This window comes from Vespula pensylvanica, chromosome 5 (assembly GCF_014466175.1).
Source record: "Vespula pensylvanica isolate Volc-1 chromosome 5, ASM1446617v1, whole genome shotgun sequence".
Taxonomy (NCBI): domain Eukaryota; kingdom Metazoa; phylum Arthropoda; class Insecta; order Hymenoptera; family Vespidae; genus Vespula; species Vespula pensylvanica.
The window spans coordinates 2,056,951-2,074,954 of record NC_057689.1 but is presented as its reverse complement, the minus strand read 5'-3'; the positions used below and the strand labels follow the sequence as shown (position 1 = coordinate 2,074,954).

At 31.3% G+C, this 18,004-nt stretch overlaps 3 protein-coding genes across 7 annotated transcripts; 1 reads left to right on the top strand and 2 right to left on the bottom strand.

Annotated features, from left to right (window-relative positions):
- The first annotated feature begins 669 nt into the window (after positions 1-669).
- Positions 670-8,112, top strand: LOC122629247 (polycomb protein Asx-like). Of its 4 annotated transcripts, none has more exons than XM_043812439.1 (8): positions 670-882; positions 1,021-1,281; positions 1,351-1,610; positions 1,730-2,809; positions 2,883-3,161; positions 3,236-4,078; positions 4,160-4,399; positions 4,808-5,056. In XM_043812439.1, exons 1-8 carry the CDS (start codon positions 873-875, stop codon positions 4,811-4,813), a joined length of 2,979 nt encoding a protein of 992 aa, XP_043668374.1. In that variant the 5' UTR covers positions 670-872; the 3' UTR covers positions 4,814-5,056. The 4 variants fall into 4 exon arrangements, with proteins under 4 accessions (XP_043668374.1, XP_043668372.1, XP_043668371.1 ...); XM_043812437.1 differs by lacking the exon at positions 4,808-5,056 and adding an exon at positions 5,092-8,112 and having other exon boundaries at positions 671-882; positions 1,354-1,610; XM_043812436.1 differs by lacking the exon at positions 4,808-5,056 and adding an exon at positions 5,092-8,112 and having other exon boundaries at positions 671-882.
- A 1,874-nt stretch (positions 8,113-9,986) lies between these two features.
- On the bottom strand, positions 9,987-17,946 carry LOC122629249 (protein spire). 2 transcript variants are annotated; one of them, XM_043812441.1, is made up of 16 exons: positions 17,761-17,946; positions 17,601-17,691; positions 17,067-17,379; positions 16,890-16,921; positions 16,667-16,790; positions 16,355-16,515; positions 16,039-16,260; positions 15,803-15,832; positions 15,189-15,446; positions 14,901-15,048; positions 12,307-12,437; positions 11,995-12,235; positions 11,394-11,704; positions 11,038-11,286; positions 10,666-10,961; positions 9,987-10,576 (listed from the first exon to the last, which is right to left on the bottom strand). In XM_043812441.1, exons 3-16 carry the CDS (start codon positions 17,371-17,373, stop codon positions 10,333-10,335), a joined length of 2,754 nt encoding a protein of 917 aa, XP_043668376.1. In that variant the 5' UTR covers positions 17,374-17,379; positions 17,601-17,691; positions 17,761-17,946; the 3' UTR covers positions 9,987-10,332. The 2 variants fall into 2 exon arrangements, with proteins under 2 accessions (XP_043668376.1, XP_043668377.1); XM_043812442.1 differs by lacking the exon at positions 15,803-15,832 and having other exon boundaries at positions 17,601-17,920.
- LOC122629258 lies at positions 12,444-14,894 on the bottom strand. Its single transcript, XM_043812468.1, has 2 exons — positions 12,954-14,894; positions 12,444-12,830 (listed from the first exon to the last, which is right to left on the bottom strand). Exons 1-2 carry the CDS (start codon positions 13,294-13,296, stop codon positions 12,823-12,825), a joined length of 351 nt encoding a protein of 116 aa, XP_043668403.1. The 5' UTR covers positions 13,297-14,894; the 3' UTR covers positions 12,444-12,822.
- Positions 17,947-18,004: the final 58 nt, after the last annotated feature.

Genomic DNA, 18,004 nt, shown 5'->3' with positions numbered 1-18,004 from the left:
ATATATATATATATATATATATATCGTTATATATATTACGATTAGCGTTAAAGCTATATTAACAATAATAGCTTGCACAGATTATTGAAGTTATTTTCTCTAAAAAAAATTGTAAGTGAAAAATTTTTACAGGAATTGTAGTAATTCATAATTTATATAATCTATTTTTTTATTGGGAATATGTAAATATGTATATATTGTATATGTATGTAAAAAATTTTTGCACAAGAAAATTTTACACCTATAAACGTTTTTTTGATATGCGATTATTAGAAGTCATTCACCTTAGTCTGTTGAAACATGTAGATTAAAAGAAATCATTAACATCGTGTTAGTATACAATTTTTGATGATGGAATTTAAATAAAATCTTGTAAAAAGAAATAAAAAATAAATGATGGAGTTAAGATATCTGGTATTGTTATGTGGTATGTTGTTAATAGTTTCAAATATATAACAGAGCTAATGATTTTCACAAATTGTACTTCTTTCAATAGAAAAAAAAAACATTGACAAATCCTAAATATTTCAGGGTATTTATAAAGATCATACGTAAGAAACATTTTCTAATGACGCGTGTATTATATGCTATTATTTTATTTATTTCGACGTTTGTCGCCAGAGGACAGCTCATTCGTACGAGCTCGCGAATAGCGCTCTTATGGTATAAATATACAAATACAATATGGCCGAAAGAAGAGGAAGTTTGCGAATCTTAACGAATGACATTTTATTAAAAGTTTAAAAAAATTTTTTAAATTTGAATGTTCGGTCGATACCGTGTGTTTACTATCTTTGATGAACGATGGATTGCGGGATATATTAAAAATTAGTTCGTTGTTCTACAGTCACATTGAACGATTATGTTACTGAATGATTGTTGGTGAGAGATGTTATGTTTATTTCTTTAATACGAGAAGGCGTTTGTAAGGTTTGTTCTTACAAAATGTAGTCCAAAAATTTAATCAATACAATTGCATACTATCACACTATGTATTCTTCAATACTGTCAAATGGATAGGTGCTGTCATGGACACTGATGTTGAACTGTCTAAAGAAGGATGTGAATCTGGTCCAGGTTGTTCCGGTTATTCTAGCATGGTGCACAGTAAGAAAGTTATCAAACATGCATTGCGGCAACAAGCCAAGAGACGTAGGAAAAATACCACCATAGCAGCAGGAAATTCTCGTACTTTGCCAAGAATCGTTGTTAAGCCACTGCCACCACCTCCACCAAACGAACCACCACCTCCGGTCAACAATGTACAACACATCAATACAGGTATCTGCAATGACTTATTTTGTTTGATGTTCCTAATCGTCGATAGATGTTAATTTTTTATATCGATAGTAGTTGAAGAACCTGCTGCAACAATGAGGGAAGTTCTGGCTAGTTTGCCAGGATTTAGTTTAAAATCAGGACGAAGACGTTCAACAAAGAGATTATCTGCAACTGCACAATTAGAAGCTGGTTTAGTAGATCTTGAATCACCAGCAAGCATTTTAGCTAGTACAAGTTTACGTGCTCTTTTAAACAGGCATACGTTCCAAGGCCTTCCTCCTTTATATCAGAGAAAACTCGCACAGCTTTTACCTGCCGTTGACAGACAGGTTGGTACTTTGAAGTAAAGGATAATTGTTGTCCTCTTTGACATTTATTAATAATACTTATTTCATTTTTTTTTTTATTAAATATTTATTAATTGATCCAATATGTTATATACATTTAGGATGCAGCAACTTCTGGATTAAATAATGAGTTTTTTGCTCGAGCTTGTTTAGAATGGCGTAAACGATTAGCAGAAGGAGAATTTACTCCAGAAAATCAACAGCGATTAAAGATGGAAGCAGAGCGTGACAAAAATAAATTAGATCCTTGGAAAGTAAAACATTTTGAACCCATTTGGGGTGAAAAACGTGAACCTAAACTAAGATCGGGTCTTCATTGTATTAATGAATCACGATCTAGTGGTGCGGTTACACGTTCGAGCCTAAGGTTACGTTTAGAAAACAATATTGATACAATTACATCAGAAAATACTCATTGTCCTATTGTATTGTCAGAAGATAAAATTGAGGAAGACAGTTGTAAAATTGACATTAATACGAATAACACAGAAGATATAAATGATGCACAGGAAGAGCAAGCAAATCTTTTATCAACTGAATATAATGAATCTATACACACTGACTCTGTAGAAATAGCAGTAAGCACACAATTATGTCAGGAAAGGATAGATGATGCTATTCATGTTAATGATGTTACAGAAGAAACACCAAAAAATAATGAGATAGAAAATCAAATTTGTCAAGAAAAGAATGTAGATACATATATGGAAGAAGAGATACAGGAAAATCATAAGGAAGTGGAAGATGTCAAAGATCACCTTCTTGAAGTTGCAGAAGAAAATACAGGAACTTTATTAGAGGATAATTCATCATTAAAATCTAATGAACAATCAGAACATGTATCTTTAGAAGAGCCAAACTCACAATTGCCCAAGGAATGTACACCTGAAACTTCGGTGGATCAAATATCTCAAATATCAAAAGAACAAATTACCCAAATTTCTGATGATCAAATTTATCAAATAACAGATTGTGAAACTAGTACTGCACTTGGAAATTCACCGACACATTCTCAAGTTAGAACAAGTGATATTGTGATGGATGAATCAAATTTGATGGTTAATAATACACAATCAGAATCAGGACCAGTCTCACATGAAAATTCAGCAGATGGTGAGTCACAAATTCCTGAGGGAATGGAAATTGATAGTGAAACTTTGCAACGTATACACGAGCTAGAGGTAAGAAGTAAGTGTGAAATATTCCTTAAATGTTCTCTCCTTCTATGCGATAATATATATGTATAATATTTAGGTACGCGGGGAAATGCGAGAAGCTTATGAAGAAATTTCAGGATGCCCAGAAGAAATTATGTATCCTATTTTAGAGAGTATGGAAATGGAATCAAATAATACTGAAGAAACAGAGGCTCAGGTGACTGCACAAGTAGAAGATGTTAGAGGGCCGCAAGACGTAACTGGCGGAAATGAAGATGAAGCTTTGAGAGAAGCGAATAATTATGTTTGTTCAGAAATGTTAGAGTGTAGTTGGACAGTAGATCCTGCTGTTAATACCATCAATAATAACAATAGGGTATGTAAATAAAAAATGTATGGTATGGAAGTGTTCTTCTTTATGATTTTTTATCTTTTTTGATTGTTCTATAGACACAAGAAGAACTTCAAGTTCCCTGGCCTTTAGTAGCTGCTGCTTTAGACGGTTCGGTTGCTGCTAATATTACAGTGACTACACAAGATGAATGTGGTGAAACACCTGCTACAACTGAATCAACAAATGCTGCACAACAATTCATAAACTCAGACGCTACCGTTGAATCTGTTAACTGTATTCAACTTCCCGTCGTTCAAGGAACTCCTTTCCAATCTGAAAGCTTAGCAATTGGCAATCCAGGAACAAGTTGCATAATGAAGAATCTTCAATCACAGAATCCACCAATTATTGCCTTTCCACAATTGCAATCTATTAGATTTGTACAAACCAGTTTTCATTCAGAGCAAAATACAACACCAGTATTGAACAATGCTACTGCAATTTCGACTCAGTTACAAAATCAGCCGAACTCAACTCCGCAGGTTAACATTATGAGAGCACAGGATGAAATTGTACAGTTGAACACACAGAATAATATTCTGCATAATAATATTCGTGATAATGTGACACAAAATCAAATTCAAAATACAGTACCAGTTGGAATTGGAGTGCAAACACAGAATAGAGCACAAAATACTATTATGGTTCAACATCAAGCAACAACACCTACACAGTCGCGTCAAATCGTCGCCACTTTACATCAACAGCAGCAACAACCACAACAGTATCACAATACAGCTGTGTCAGTTTCTTCAAGAACATCTCGTTCTAATAATCAAGGAAATCAAAGAGGTTCTAGGAATAGTAACAAAGAACAGGGGGGAGGAAGATCCAGAGGTACAACTAAGGAACCACCAGGAGCTGTTAATTTAGAACGCAGCTATCAAATTTGTCAAGCGGTAATGCCAACGTCCTGATTTTTGTTTAGATGTATTATACGTACATGATAAATAATACTATCACTCATGATATCATTTTAGGTAATACAAAGTTCACCAAATAGAGATCAACTTAAAGCCCATCTTAAACCACCACCTAGTTTGTTAGCAAGAGGTGATGGAGCGTTTACAACTAGTAAGTCTGGCGGGCGAACAATCACAACACTTAAAACTCAAAAATCACAACAATCAATGCAACATAATAAGCAAGGACAAAATAAGCCTCAAGCTGTCATGCTTAGGCATGTGTTTGCTACAGCACGTCAAGCAACATCTACAGAGGTATGTTCTAATGTTTCATTTTGTTTTAATAAGTTTACCAATTATATATGTATTTTTTCGGATTTTATGTGTAATATTTTGAATACAGACTTTGCTATCCATAAACTATCCATTGACAATGGCTTAATATTTAATCATAGAATCAAATAATCAAACATTAAATGTGATCAAATAGTAAAGAATTAAAATAGGAAATATACATTGTATAATTGTATTGCACAATGTGTATGATTGTAATACAAGCAGTGATATTGTATGTATTTATATGTATGTCGATATTTCTTTGATTCATAATGCTGCTTTTTCTTTTCATTTTTGATATTGTATATTTCTGTACTTGATGCATTTGCATAGATTAGAAACTCAAGCCTGGTCAGTATACTATTTTATATTTTTCTCTGTGTACAGTGCTAATCTTGCGTGTGGCTTGATACGATCTCTGTATCATACAGGTACTTGACAGACAAATCTTTATCCTAGTTCTGAGTTTCTAATAGATAGTTGAAAAAGTATAGTGATATACACATCGAAAAGGTAGCAAATTCCAAAAAGATATTATAAATCTATAAATTTCATTGTTGTTGTAAGAAATAATAACAATACTTTTACGTGTAAATAATTCAATGATGTATACAATAAAATAATAATATAGCGTTATTCCGTAGCTAATCGCATAATCGGGAAATTATTAGGTTACAGAAAGCAATACAGTAGCGCAGTTAGGATCTACAGCTACCAGTGCACTTGGACAATACATTCTTGTGCAAAGGACAGGTGTCGGAGATGGTGCACCAAGAGCGTCATCTGCACCACCATTACCTCCTCAAATTGCAGGAATGGGTGTTGGAGTACATTTGGTTAGAGGTAGACCAGCGAGTGCAGGAGAGGGTTCACATCAAGCAGTTACGCTAAAGGCACGAGGTACCGATGGCAGAGGAGCAGGCGGAGCTGAACCTGGAGCGCCTGGTATGATTATGGGTGGAGATCCGCCACCCCCTTGCGATTGCAATATGCGGGGTGCTATGGTAATCTGTCGACAATGCGGTGCCTTTTGTCACGACGATTGCATTGGACCACAGCGTATCTGCGCTACTTGTCTTATACGTTAATTGTCATCTATTAATTGTTTATATATAAAGGTAATTAACACTAGGAAGAAAGTGTTGAATATCAAACAAAAATGTCGAACAGTATTTGCAGCCATGTATGTGAACGTTATATTATGATTTATTCAATTGTGACATAGTCACCTCCTCCTTGGACAATTTTTCAAAGTATTATATGTGGTTCTAGAAAATAGACAAAAAGAAACTAATGCTACAAAAGAAACTGATAGTTTATCATCAGCACTTTAATATTAATACTATTCTACGTGACAAGGGTATCAAGGATATAGTTTAAAAGAAATTAAATTTGTTTAGTTATCATATTAATCTCTGACATTCATATTGAATTGAGCATTCATTTTATTTTTGTTATTTAACAACTTTATGTACGTATATATAATATGTTAGAATATTGATCCAGTATATTTTACATTATGAAATAATTTACTATTTTATGATAATTTGTATATTATGTTTTGTACAGACAAATTTTTTTATACTCTCTTATATACACGCTCTTTTACCCTTTCTCTATCTCTTTTTGTTTTAAATCTTTTAACGCGTGGAAGGATAATGTATCTATTATATTGTGCTTTATGATATAAAACGTCTTATATTTTTATCGCTGGAATTTTGTTTTCTGTGATGACATAATTCGATTTTATTAAATTTCACGTTTATCTTATTGGTACGATATTATTATTTAACTGTATAAAATCTCATTACATATCATATTATATTTAAACATTATCACAATATAATTATCTCTCATAACAATATTTAGTATCTTAATCCAATAATACCATAAACGTGATTATTCCAGAAGTTGTTAGTATTTATAAATATGAATTTCAACTGTATCCTTGCAACTCAGATTTGCAGTAAGAAGTAAATCTCTTACAGTCCGACTCTAATACCGTCTTCCACTCAATATTACATTCTGTAATATGCATCGCGCGCTATTTATTTATTAATGCAAATTTAAATTCATTCTCATTGTGTAGGAAATATCCCTGTACATGGTGGTCATAAGACTATATAATGATCTCTTATAATGACTTTCTTAAGTCCCCCAAGGAGACTGTTAAAGTATGACACTTTAGAACAGAGTTTAAAATGTCATTTGCATAATATTAATTATGGTATTATTTAAATACGTGCAAGATAGGCCATGGTGTACAGGAATGCTATTTACTATATAATATATTAGAGCTACAATCAATTAAACAGTGAAGAATCAATTTAGCTGTTACATCTTATTTTGTTATAGATAATCTCTAAAACATCTCTCTAAGTCCATTATTCATTTTTCATTAGTACCGTGTAACTTAAGAAGAAATCAATTTCGTCAATTGACATTACATTTTGTATATAGTCAACATTATAATTACTCATTTTTATATATTTGTTCATTGCTCATTTGTAACTTTATTATATCATTGATACGACTTCAATCGTGCACGATTGTCATTGCGAAATATAGGGACTCTTGGCTTCGCGCGTAATATTTTTTTTTTTTTCATGTTATATTTTATTCATCAATATTAGTAATTATATAATTAAATTTCAGTAGAATAATCGATGTATTTGTCGCTCAAATGTAAATAAAATCATATTCGTTTATCGTGTGTGAATTAGTTTAATACGCAGATTGTACATGGCTTAATCGTATGTACAATTCTTCTCGAAATGAATTTGCACATAGAGCGTTTTACAGAAGAGTTAAGATATGCAAGGTAAAGTAGCCCTATAACAATAATTATTCACTCCAATTATTCTAATGACAGTCATGATTTTTATCAATTTCTGGTGAAATATTCGAATTGTGAAAGTATATCAGAAAGTATACTTGACAAATATACTTGACATTCTTCTGCAAATGCCTGCTAAAAATTAAAGTCTGTAATAGCTACTATATAAGTAAATTAAAAAAAAAAAAAACAATATATATATATATATACACGTACACACATATATATGTGTGTGTTGAAGTACATTGTTGCAATATTGTATAAGGGAAAAAAAAAAAACTACAAATATACATGTATCTATCCAACTGTGTTGACCAAGACTAAAGTACTTAAAATATAAAGGAATTTAAGATTGTGGTCAGTAAATATCTTCAATTTAAAGCAGCAGAACTGATTATCATAATCATAATAGATGCATAGAGACTGAAATACAAAATTAGGGCTACTCAAATTCTTTGTCTGTTTTTAAAATACAAAATTTTCATATAATAGTAGAAGTTGACAGAGACTATCTTTACTTCTTTAAATAAAAATCTCTATTATTTCGTATCACATACATATACATATATGGATATGTCTAGCAAAATATAAATTATAATTATTTTAATTTTTTCTAATATAAAATGAATTGTTTATTCATTCAGCACATGTATCTTTTATTATTAGTTTCTTCCATGTACGTGACTTGGGTTTTACTTAATAAGTGTGGTAGACTCATACATATGTGTAGTGGTCTACTGCAGATTTATTTGTGCGAAAATTGCACATTAAACAATTTACAGAAAATTATATATTGATTAACCCCCTCTCCATAAAAATAAATAAATCCATTTTTTAATAAACAGTATTCATTATATATAGCTGTGTACTGATTATTATATATTAATAAATTTATTTTTTTTTTCTGTAATATTATTTCTACAATTATATTTTAAAATATTTTACAATTCTAACGCAATTTAACTTCAACTGTAATAATCTTTGTACATTAGACTATTCCATATCACAACTTGCAGCAATTATCAGATCATATTTGTACTTCCTATTTTTGTGATAGTTTTAATTATATTTAGATAAACGTTCACTTTATTATATTTGAACATTTTATAGACACGACTACAATGCAAACCACATGAATGTATTTTTACATTTAATAATCTTTCATCCACTCTCTTTTCTTTTAGCAATGTATTTTAAATTATATCTATATAAAAAAAAAAAGAAAAAAAAAATTAATTATTTTTAAATATTTCTTATGAATATATGCTGCAAATTACAAATAAATTTTACTAAAAATAATATTATCATTGAATAAATAATAATACTGTACAATAAATTCATACACAACTATTATCAATTAATAGTAGGCACAATATATAAATATATGCAATTATAGAAGAATGTTCAACTTCAGAGTGTACATTCTAATTAAATTAATTTACAAGAACAAATCAGTACAAAACAGTATAAATAAAATTAAATCCAATTTATATATTATGTAAGCACATATAAAAAATTTAAATTAAATTGAATCAACTATTGTGCATAAGACTGCAAAAATAAAAAAATCGTAATAATTTTTAGGCTTACTGATTTGGTCGATTTCTTGACCGATCAAAATAAATTAGTATTGCACACATATTACATATAATTATCTCTTTTAATGTCAGCAAATTATTATTATTGTAGAGTAATGTGACACGATAAAGTTTAACTTCTCGCGCAAAATTTGTTTAAACTTCGTACAGATCTAATATTATTTTTCATTGCACATTTAAATAAAATATAACTTTAATTCATTGTAATTTAATGATACTGCAACCTTTATGATATATAAAAAGCAATAAAAAATATATATTTATTATTTTTTATATATCATAAAAAAATATTTAGGCTGCAACCGATACATTTCACATTGTATTTGTAATATTATAGAATAAAGTAGATATTATAATTTAAATGAAATACAAGTTCTGTACTAGTATAATAAACTTAAATCTCTAATAATGTTTCAGGTACTGAAATAAAAAAAAGAAAATAAATTATTATATAGAAACATAAATAGGACATTAGCTTTTTAAGCAAACAAAATGGCATTATATAATAGATATCTTTTAAATTGCATGCATTTAACAATTTACTTATGCTCAAGCATTAATATATATTTATATGCTATACCAAATATCATTGTATATTCTGATTTATAAGATTCATTTGTTGAACTTTAATAATATTGATGCATTGATAACTCTTTTATAATATAGTATTTTCTTTTCTATACAATATATGATTTTTCGTTTTCTAATAATGTAGATGTTTAATTTAATTTATGTAATAGGGCAGAAAGTACTACATTCTTATTTAAAGAACATAATAAATATATTAGGAGGAAGATCTTTTTGCCAGCAATACAAAATGCTTTGCAAGTATTTTGATCGCGTTATATTTTATTTCTTTATATATTTTCTAAAATTATAACTATACAACTAAATTATATTTTCCAAGATAGTAAAGATCTGAAATTTAATGCAATTATTGCAAAAGTAAATATATCAGCAAACGTTCTATATAAGGACTAAGAATGTACGAAAACATTGCTAATTCAAATATAATAAATTGTTTTTTTCAATATCCCCAATGAGGGTATGTGCAATATGTTATATGAGTGGTTGTTCCTTATAAAATGTAATATAATTGCGCTTAGCACAAGCTGAAACAAATATACCAAAATAATGTTACTCATATAATTAAACTTATTTAATAACATATCTTAAGATTTATATACATCCCCTGCTTTATTCTTTGATCATGCCAAAGATGTAATCACAGATTTTAAACTGTGCTTAGTTACCACTTGGAATGTATCTGTGGAAGATCAACAGTGATATTGTACAAGAAAAAGGATCTATAATCTACAGGTTATTTCTTACATTATTTTATATTCATTTTTTTCTTTAAGATTATCTTCCATCACTAGAACTGCAGGGTTGTCTATTTTTTTTTTCTTTTTTTTTCCTTTTTTTTTTTTTTAACCGAGCTTTATAATATTTTTGGATTTTAGCTCAGTAAAGAGATTTTAAACATATGCAGGTGAGAGACTTAAAGTAAGACGAGAAATAACATTGTTGCGTATCGTAGCTCGAGTTGTCCTCGAACTTTTAATAATTTGTATCACCATGATCCGGCAGTCGTGACAGACAACCATAGCAACACCTCGTAATCGTTCTGCCGCCAATCGTTGTTCGGAACTTGGACTAGCAAATGTTGAAAATGCTTTTGTAGTTGTGGTAGTTGCTGGACTACCACTTCCTTTATAATTTCTATAAATACATCATTACATATTGAAGACTTATTATAATATTAATAATACTATACAATAGATATATGTTCAGTAACTGAGAAGCTATACCTTTTTTCTGTAGCACAAGTATCAATATCTCGCCGAGAACTAGATGAAGGAATCGAAGTTGGCGTTACGGCCGAAAGGGGTGTAGTGGCAGGAGTAGAGGAAGGTGTTATACTTCGCAATGCAGAATCTTTACGCCTAGAAGCTGGTGAAGCTGGCGCTGAACCAACTGCACCAGTACCTCTTAACCAAGAATTTTTTCCACTTGTATCTGGTTCAGAAGATGACGGTGATAACAATAAACCAGGAGACAATAATACCACCGGTACATGAGCAAAATGTTCGGTTGGAATCCGCATCTACAATTATTATTAACAATGACAGAAAAGAGTCCCTTTAAATAACAGAAGATACTTCGACAAATATATTACTAACTTTAGAGTAACATTTCACGCAGACTGTTCTTTCGCAAAGACGACAACGCTGACCCCATGGCCCTAATAAACCAAATCTTGTTTTCAGACACAAGAAACAAACACGTCTTTTCTCTACGTCTTCTTTCACTTGACCCTCGACAGGCAATGATTCCAATTCGGCTTTAGTCAATACGCTACGAATATGTACGATTTCTTCTAGCGTTAATGAAAGTCTTTCATCAAAAAACATATCACCTAAAGTAGGCTTCTAAAAAAAAAAGAGAGAGAGAGAGAGAGAAAAAAACCAATAATCATCGTTCGAATAATATCAAAATGTTAAAATTGGTTTCTATCATTTTTTCATAATTTTTTTACCTGGGTATTATCTTCTTGCCAATCAACGTTCCGATCCTCGGAATTATCTTTGCCTTCAACAACCGTATTCGATCTCCGAGGCTGTCTCGCTCTAGGCTGAGGACTAAGACTTGGACTTGGATTAAGACTAATATTTGGACTAGTGCCTTGACTCAAAGTAGATCCTGTTATGCTTATGTATTGTCGACTTTGAGGTCTGGAATGAGGAAGAGACGTTGTCCCAGTAAAAGATGTAAGAGCTATATTGCGCCTAGCTGCGTGTTTCCTTGCCGAAGCTCTTCTAGATGGACATTGAGTCGCAAGATCGTATGCTGTGAATTAAGAGGTAACATCACGATTATTTATAATATTTCGATATGTATTGATTTTTATTTTATATATATATATATATATATATATATATATATATATATATATATATATAATCATTATTTATTTTAACGCGTTTAGAACCAAAACACTTAAGTTCAAGGGACAATATAACAAAGGTCAATCAAGTAATTTTTCATGCATTAAAGGTTAAAGTGTAAAATTATACACAGGCTGAATTAATATATAAAAATATTTCTCTTGAAAATAAATTATATACGCATATCATTACATTCCAGTTGAGTATCGCAGAAACGATGATACTCGTTTCTCGTAAGTCGAAGACCACCAGTTTTTTTCCAAGGATTCGCTGAATCCGCATCGTCGTCATCTCTCTCGTGATCATGATCCTTATTATCGTTTGAAATATCACGGTTTTCAAATGGGTAATCATAGGCCTCGTCTTCCTCTTCGAATCTCGCTACGTTCAGTTCATCGCTATAATCCTCATCGTCTTCATCTTCCGCATCTAGCTACAAATAGGAATAAAAATATTTGTTATATAAATCAAATTAAAAAAGCAAACAGTCGATTGGCACTACACCTTCAAATCGAAATCAACGGGGATCACTTTTCTAGTCCGTCTGGTATTTAAACCGTCGGAATCTCTACGAGCAGGCTTTGGTACGGTCGGTGACCCATTTTCTTTCACGTTATTACCGTCGGATGTCTGTTCTGTAAATTTAATTTTTCAATCTTAAGTTACTCTTTAATTCAATTAGAAGTATGAAGCGTCAAAAGTACAGGTCTTAATGAAATATGATTGATATGTGACACACATTATGTGTATCGTCGTATTTTATTCATTTATATTCGAACTTTATTGAATTGTGCCAACGGACAAAATCTTCTAATTTCACAAATACATAAATGCGATAAATATGTAATTACACAAATGAGAAAGTATATCTACGAATAAGAAATATGACGAATAGTCGAGCGACCTCTCCAACGAGATAAATAAAAATGATAACATGATATATGATGCATGAGAGATATACATTGAAACAACTTTTATTTTGTAGATATAGTTTAGCATTTTGCACTGGGAAAACACCGGTCAAACGTCTGGAAAAAAATATGTATTTATAAAAATATCTTAAGAGAAGCAGGATAACAACACAATTATTTGTAAACGTACACGAAGAGTATCTTCAACGATTCTAGTAATGCGATGGATGTGATGATTACCTGTCGTCGTAATGCGTCTTCTACGCGACTTACGATTCCTATTTCCGGATACGCGATTTTCAAATTTTCCAATCCTTTGTCGTGGTTGTGGTACCGGAACAAGACCAGGAGTACCCCGATTATTTTTCGTCATGTTCGTCGCCGTCGTCGTCGTCGTGGTGGTGGTAGTTTGATCATCGGATTGCAACCATTGAGCCGCAACATCTTGAGCAGGTTCTTGTTCCTGTTCCGGTTGAATCGGTGGCACTTCACCTAACACTATCCTACGTGATTCGCCACCCACAGCGAGTAACATCACTCTCTCTCTAGTCCTTTCTCTTTTAGATATATCGCTTATTATCATTTAGATGAAAGGACAATCGAAAATTCAATACGATTTACCGTATGTGATCTTAAGCCACTGATTTTAAATAGACGATATTGTTAGACGCGATAAGAGGAATCTTCTTGGAGAAGATTAAAAAAATCTTTTCAAGAAGGACACCAAATCATACCGTCTTTATCATATCGTTCTAGCTTCATATTTCTCTTGCAAAGATCTCTCGCCGTGCACCGTTACACTAAATCAACCAACGTTTGTCCCGTTCCACACGCGTTTCTTTTTTCTTCACGTATCCGTTCGTGAATACTAAAAAAGAAAAAAATAAAAGAAACCCGAAAGAAAAAGAAATAATTGAAATTGTTCCCTCGACAGAGGGGAGCGAAATGTTTAAAGGCACGTGCTCTCGTTGTTATACGGATATCTTCGACGACGTGCTTGACCTATTCCGAAAGTCGATAGTTCGTATAGACTTTTTCACGAGCGAGCGAATTCTCCCCTTTAGAAGCGAAGAAGTGGAAGAACGAAAACGAAGGGAACTCAAAAATGAATAGGAGACTCGTCGATTAGAAAACGAGCGAAAATAAGAAGGGTGATGATAAAACGTTTGTTGGGTAAGCGTTGATCGAGATCTCGCGTTACTACTCCGATCGCAACTCGGAGAATGTCTCAGCCGCCACCGTCGTCTCCGCATCTCTTTCTCTTTCTCTCCACTAGTGGTGCACACGCTTTCGGTTATTGATCGTCGACGGAGTCTCTCCCTTTTTACAGTCAGTCAGCTAGCTAACCAGCCAGCCAGTCAGCCAGCTAGCCAACAGCGCCACAAATCATGATTCATTCAAAGCAATTCTGATGCGAGTGGATCCCACAGGTGAGCAAAAATACGATGCGGACTCTACCACTTTTATTGCATTTTAAACAGCACCCATAGGTACTATATATATATATATATATATATATATATATATATATATATGTATGTATGTATACATATCGTATCTACGTAGATCTATCGATCGAGATCGATCCTTCGTAATGGAATATAAACCCTAGAGAAACATATGCCAGGTTGATCTGGTATCCTTTCTTTTTGATTAGATTCGATTTTAAAGTAAACCGCCTAAACATTTTCATAATCGTGTAAGCGTCTACACGTTCACGCTAGAATTGCGCGCGTCGATCGCTGCGCATGATCTACGTCAATTTTCTTCTTTTCTTTTGCTTGTATATATACACGAAGGTATACTTTGCTCGCGAAAGCAGCCGCTACACGTGCATATCGCACGTTCCGTCATCGCAAATTGGACATTAACGCGCATACGTGACCTCGTAACAGAGATACATGTATCTGCAGTATATTGCATATTTTACTTTCGTTTGCATTTTTTTTTTCTTTTCTTTTCTTTCTTTTTTTTTTTTTTTATTGCAACTATTTATACAATGATATAACACTTAACTTAAGTTTATTATGGGATACATGATAGAAAAAGCAGAGAGTACATCTCGACGACGTTTATTATCGTGCATTAATTTAACGACGTCAAATATCAATGAATGTCACGTAAGAGTTTTACAACATTAAAAGCGAAACGGCGGTGTCGAATAAATAATAAAATATTTAGACTCACCATTCGATCGTGCTCTTTCTTCAACCGTAGGAATTTGCCATCTGTCTCGTGACGATCGTAAAGGCTTCGGGGGTTTTTTTATACTCTCCATCAGCAATTCTCGAAGAGTGCATTCCTTCCGTAACGGAGGTAATTGTCTCTCGGATGCCTTTTAATATTTAAAAGGTCGAGTATTATTATTAAAATGTATATATATATATGTGTGTGTGTGTGTCCGATCGTTGTTTTTCTTACAATACTTGAAACAATTTTAATATTGTCTCTTAGTCAATCAAAACTACCTGTTACCTTTTTCAAAGGTGGCCGGCTTCGAATAAATTCAAGAATAATAGCATGAACATCCTTCTTTGAATAGGGTGTTGGCGATGGTGTCTTTTTCAGACGATACCTTCGTTCCCGAATATCGTCCATTAAAATTTCATAAGGCGTTAATTCGAATTCTGCACCTCGTCTCTGTCCTTGTCCTCGTGATTGTAAATTGGCTTCTACTTTTTTCAATTTAACGCCTTTCCTTAACTCGCTGATAACTTGAACCCAAAATCTTGCCTGTGAATATATTATATACATAATTTAACGATATTTTATAAATAATGATTTACATGAATACGTCGCATCAACAACGCAACACGTAACGAAATGTGTGCATTCGTGTTAATTTTTATTTTTTTATTTATAGATATAACACGTACTGTCTTGAAAAGTATATACACAATGATGTTCATATTATAGATTCAAAATTATAGCAGTTATTTAAGTGGTATGTTTTAGATAGTTCATATCTATATGTATATGCATTATGTATACATATATCTAATCATGCGGCATGCACCAAACTATCTTTTTATGATTATGAAACGTATTATCAGTTTACACTGTACACACAATTATCAATAATGACGTACTTGTATAGCTCTCCAAATCCTAATGTCAGTCTATAAGAGCAGACACACAAATCAATAGACGTTAAAAATTTTATCACTGAAAACAAAAAACACTGGCATACATCGATGCGACTAAGATTTTTTTTTTTTTTTTTCTTTCTTTCTTTCTTTATGCCACTTGCATAAAAAACAAGATAAGTTAAATTTGACAAAAAATTACAAATTATATATTTTACGTTTTTGTTTATACAACTTACCCAATCATTGAAACCTAATGTATCTAATTCGTGTAACGATGTTGATCCGTGTTTCGAATTATCTGTAGTAAGTGACGTTTTTTCACTCTCGTGAAGCTTATTTGTTGCAACTTTTTTTAAAAATTGAGATAATTCCAATGCTTCTGCTACATATGCCCGTATGACAGCACGATAATGCATCTCTGCTACTTCAGTTGTAGTCTCCATATGTATAGTACATAACTATAAATCAATTAAACAAATTTATATAAATTATAATATTCAAAATATAAATATATATATATTTTTTTGAAGTAAACAAATATATCAAATTTACATTCAAAACATGTTTCAAAGAACATGTAGATGAATTTCCTTCATATGGGGAATCAGTTTCTTCCATAACGAATTCGTCTATATCCATTTCTCCAGAATCTCTTTCAATACCTTCATCATCTGTTTCTTGTAAACGTTCTGTATCTGTCTCAGTTTTAGAATCTGTTAACAATGATCCATTTATAACTAAGAGATTATATGTTATGGATTTTATAAGAAATAATTTGTTGTAATGTGTGCTATTAGATTTTCTCTTTTATATTGTTTGAAATACGATTATAAAATATAGAAAAAAAATATAGAATATTTTAACCTTGATCTGAATTTGTCATTAGTGTAACAAGCTTCTCCAAAGCTGGGGGCAAAGTTCTCTCTTCTCCTTTTTTAGAGCCAAAATCAAGAGCTTTAAAAATTATAGTTCCCAGATAATAAACTGCCTATAAAAAAAAATATAATTTATATTCATTACTATTTATTATATTTTAAAATAATAATATACAATTAATATTTACACTGATAATTTTTTTATTACTTACTTTTTGTTCAGGGACAACTGAGCATTTTGTATCTATAAAAAAAAAAAAAAAAAAAAAAAAAAAAATGAAAGAAATTAATAGTTGTTATTTATAGAAATAAATACGTTTTTATTTATAAATAAATTTTTAAAACCTCTTTGATGATTAAAAAAATAGAAGAATGAGATAATATTTTACCTATAAAAACATTGCCATCTTTGTGAAGAAATATTTGTGATAACTTTGACAGCTTATAACACTTATTTTGTGGAAGAGAAGATAAGGTTTTAGCAGCCTGATAACATAATGCCCATGCTTGTTCTTCGCCAACAGGACCATTGAAGGATGACAGTATATTTTGAAGATTTAATCGGCCTTTTTCATCAAGTTTGCATAAAGATGTTTTGCTTGATTTTTCAGACATTCCAATTTCTGATTTTGCTTCTTCATCCGAAGCCTCGCTACTTTCCTCGCCTGATATTGAATTTATCTCCGTAGTTGTCATATTTGTCTAGATCATATATACATAATAATTATTTAAAAATTTATTAAATATATAATTTCATTCTATCAACAACAAATTGTTTAGAAAGAAATGAAATTTTTATTTTCATGTTTTGTAATTGATATAAATATATTGAGTAGAAAAATAATTTTCATTTTAACATCACATTTAAATTATTCGCACTAAACAATATTAAATTTTTTGTCATGTATAAATTTTATACTTACATTTTAACAACTAAATGTAATAACCGAACATCATTGATCGGAATACTTTGTTTATCTTGTCGTAATATTTTGTAATTGTTTTAACCGTACACTGCAATACACGGTCTTTAAATTTGTACGTCTAACATTTTGATACTGCATGAAACAATTATATACGTACGAAAACTATAACATTGCTGCGTATCATGAGTAAACACAACCATTACAGAAAAACTGAATTACTAATAAAATTATTATGCAATTTATTAGTTGTCAAAGGATTAAATATATTATTAAAAATGGTGAGATACCCTATTACGCTTTTTTTATAAATAGTATCCCGCTATCAACCACTATTTGATACGAACTAACTAGAGATATCAAACCTCAAAGCAAAACTGACTAAAAGTAGGTGAAACGAAATA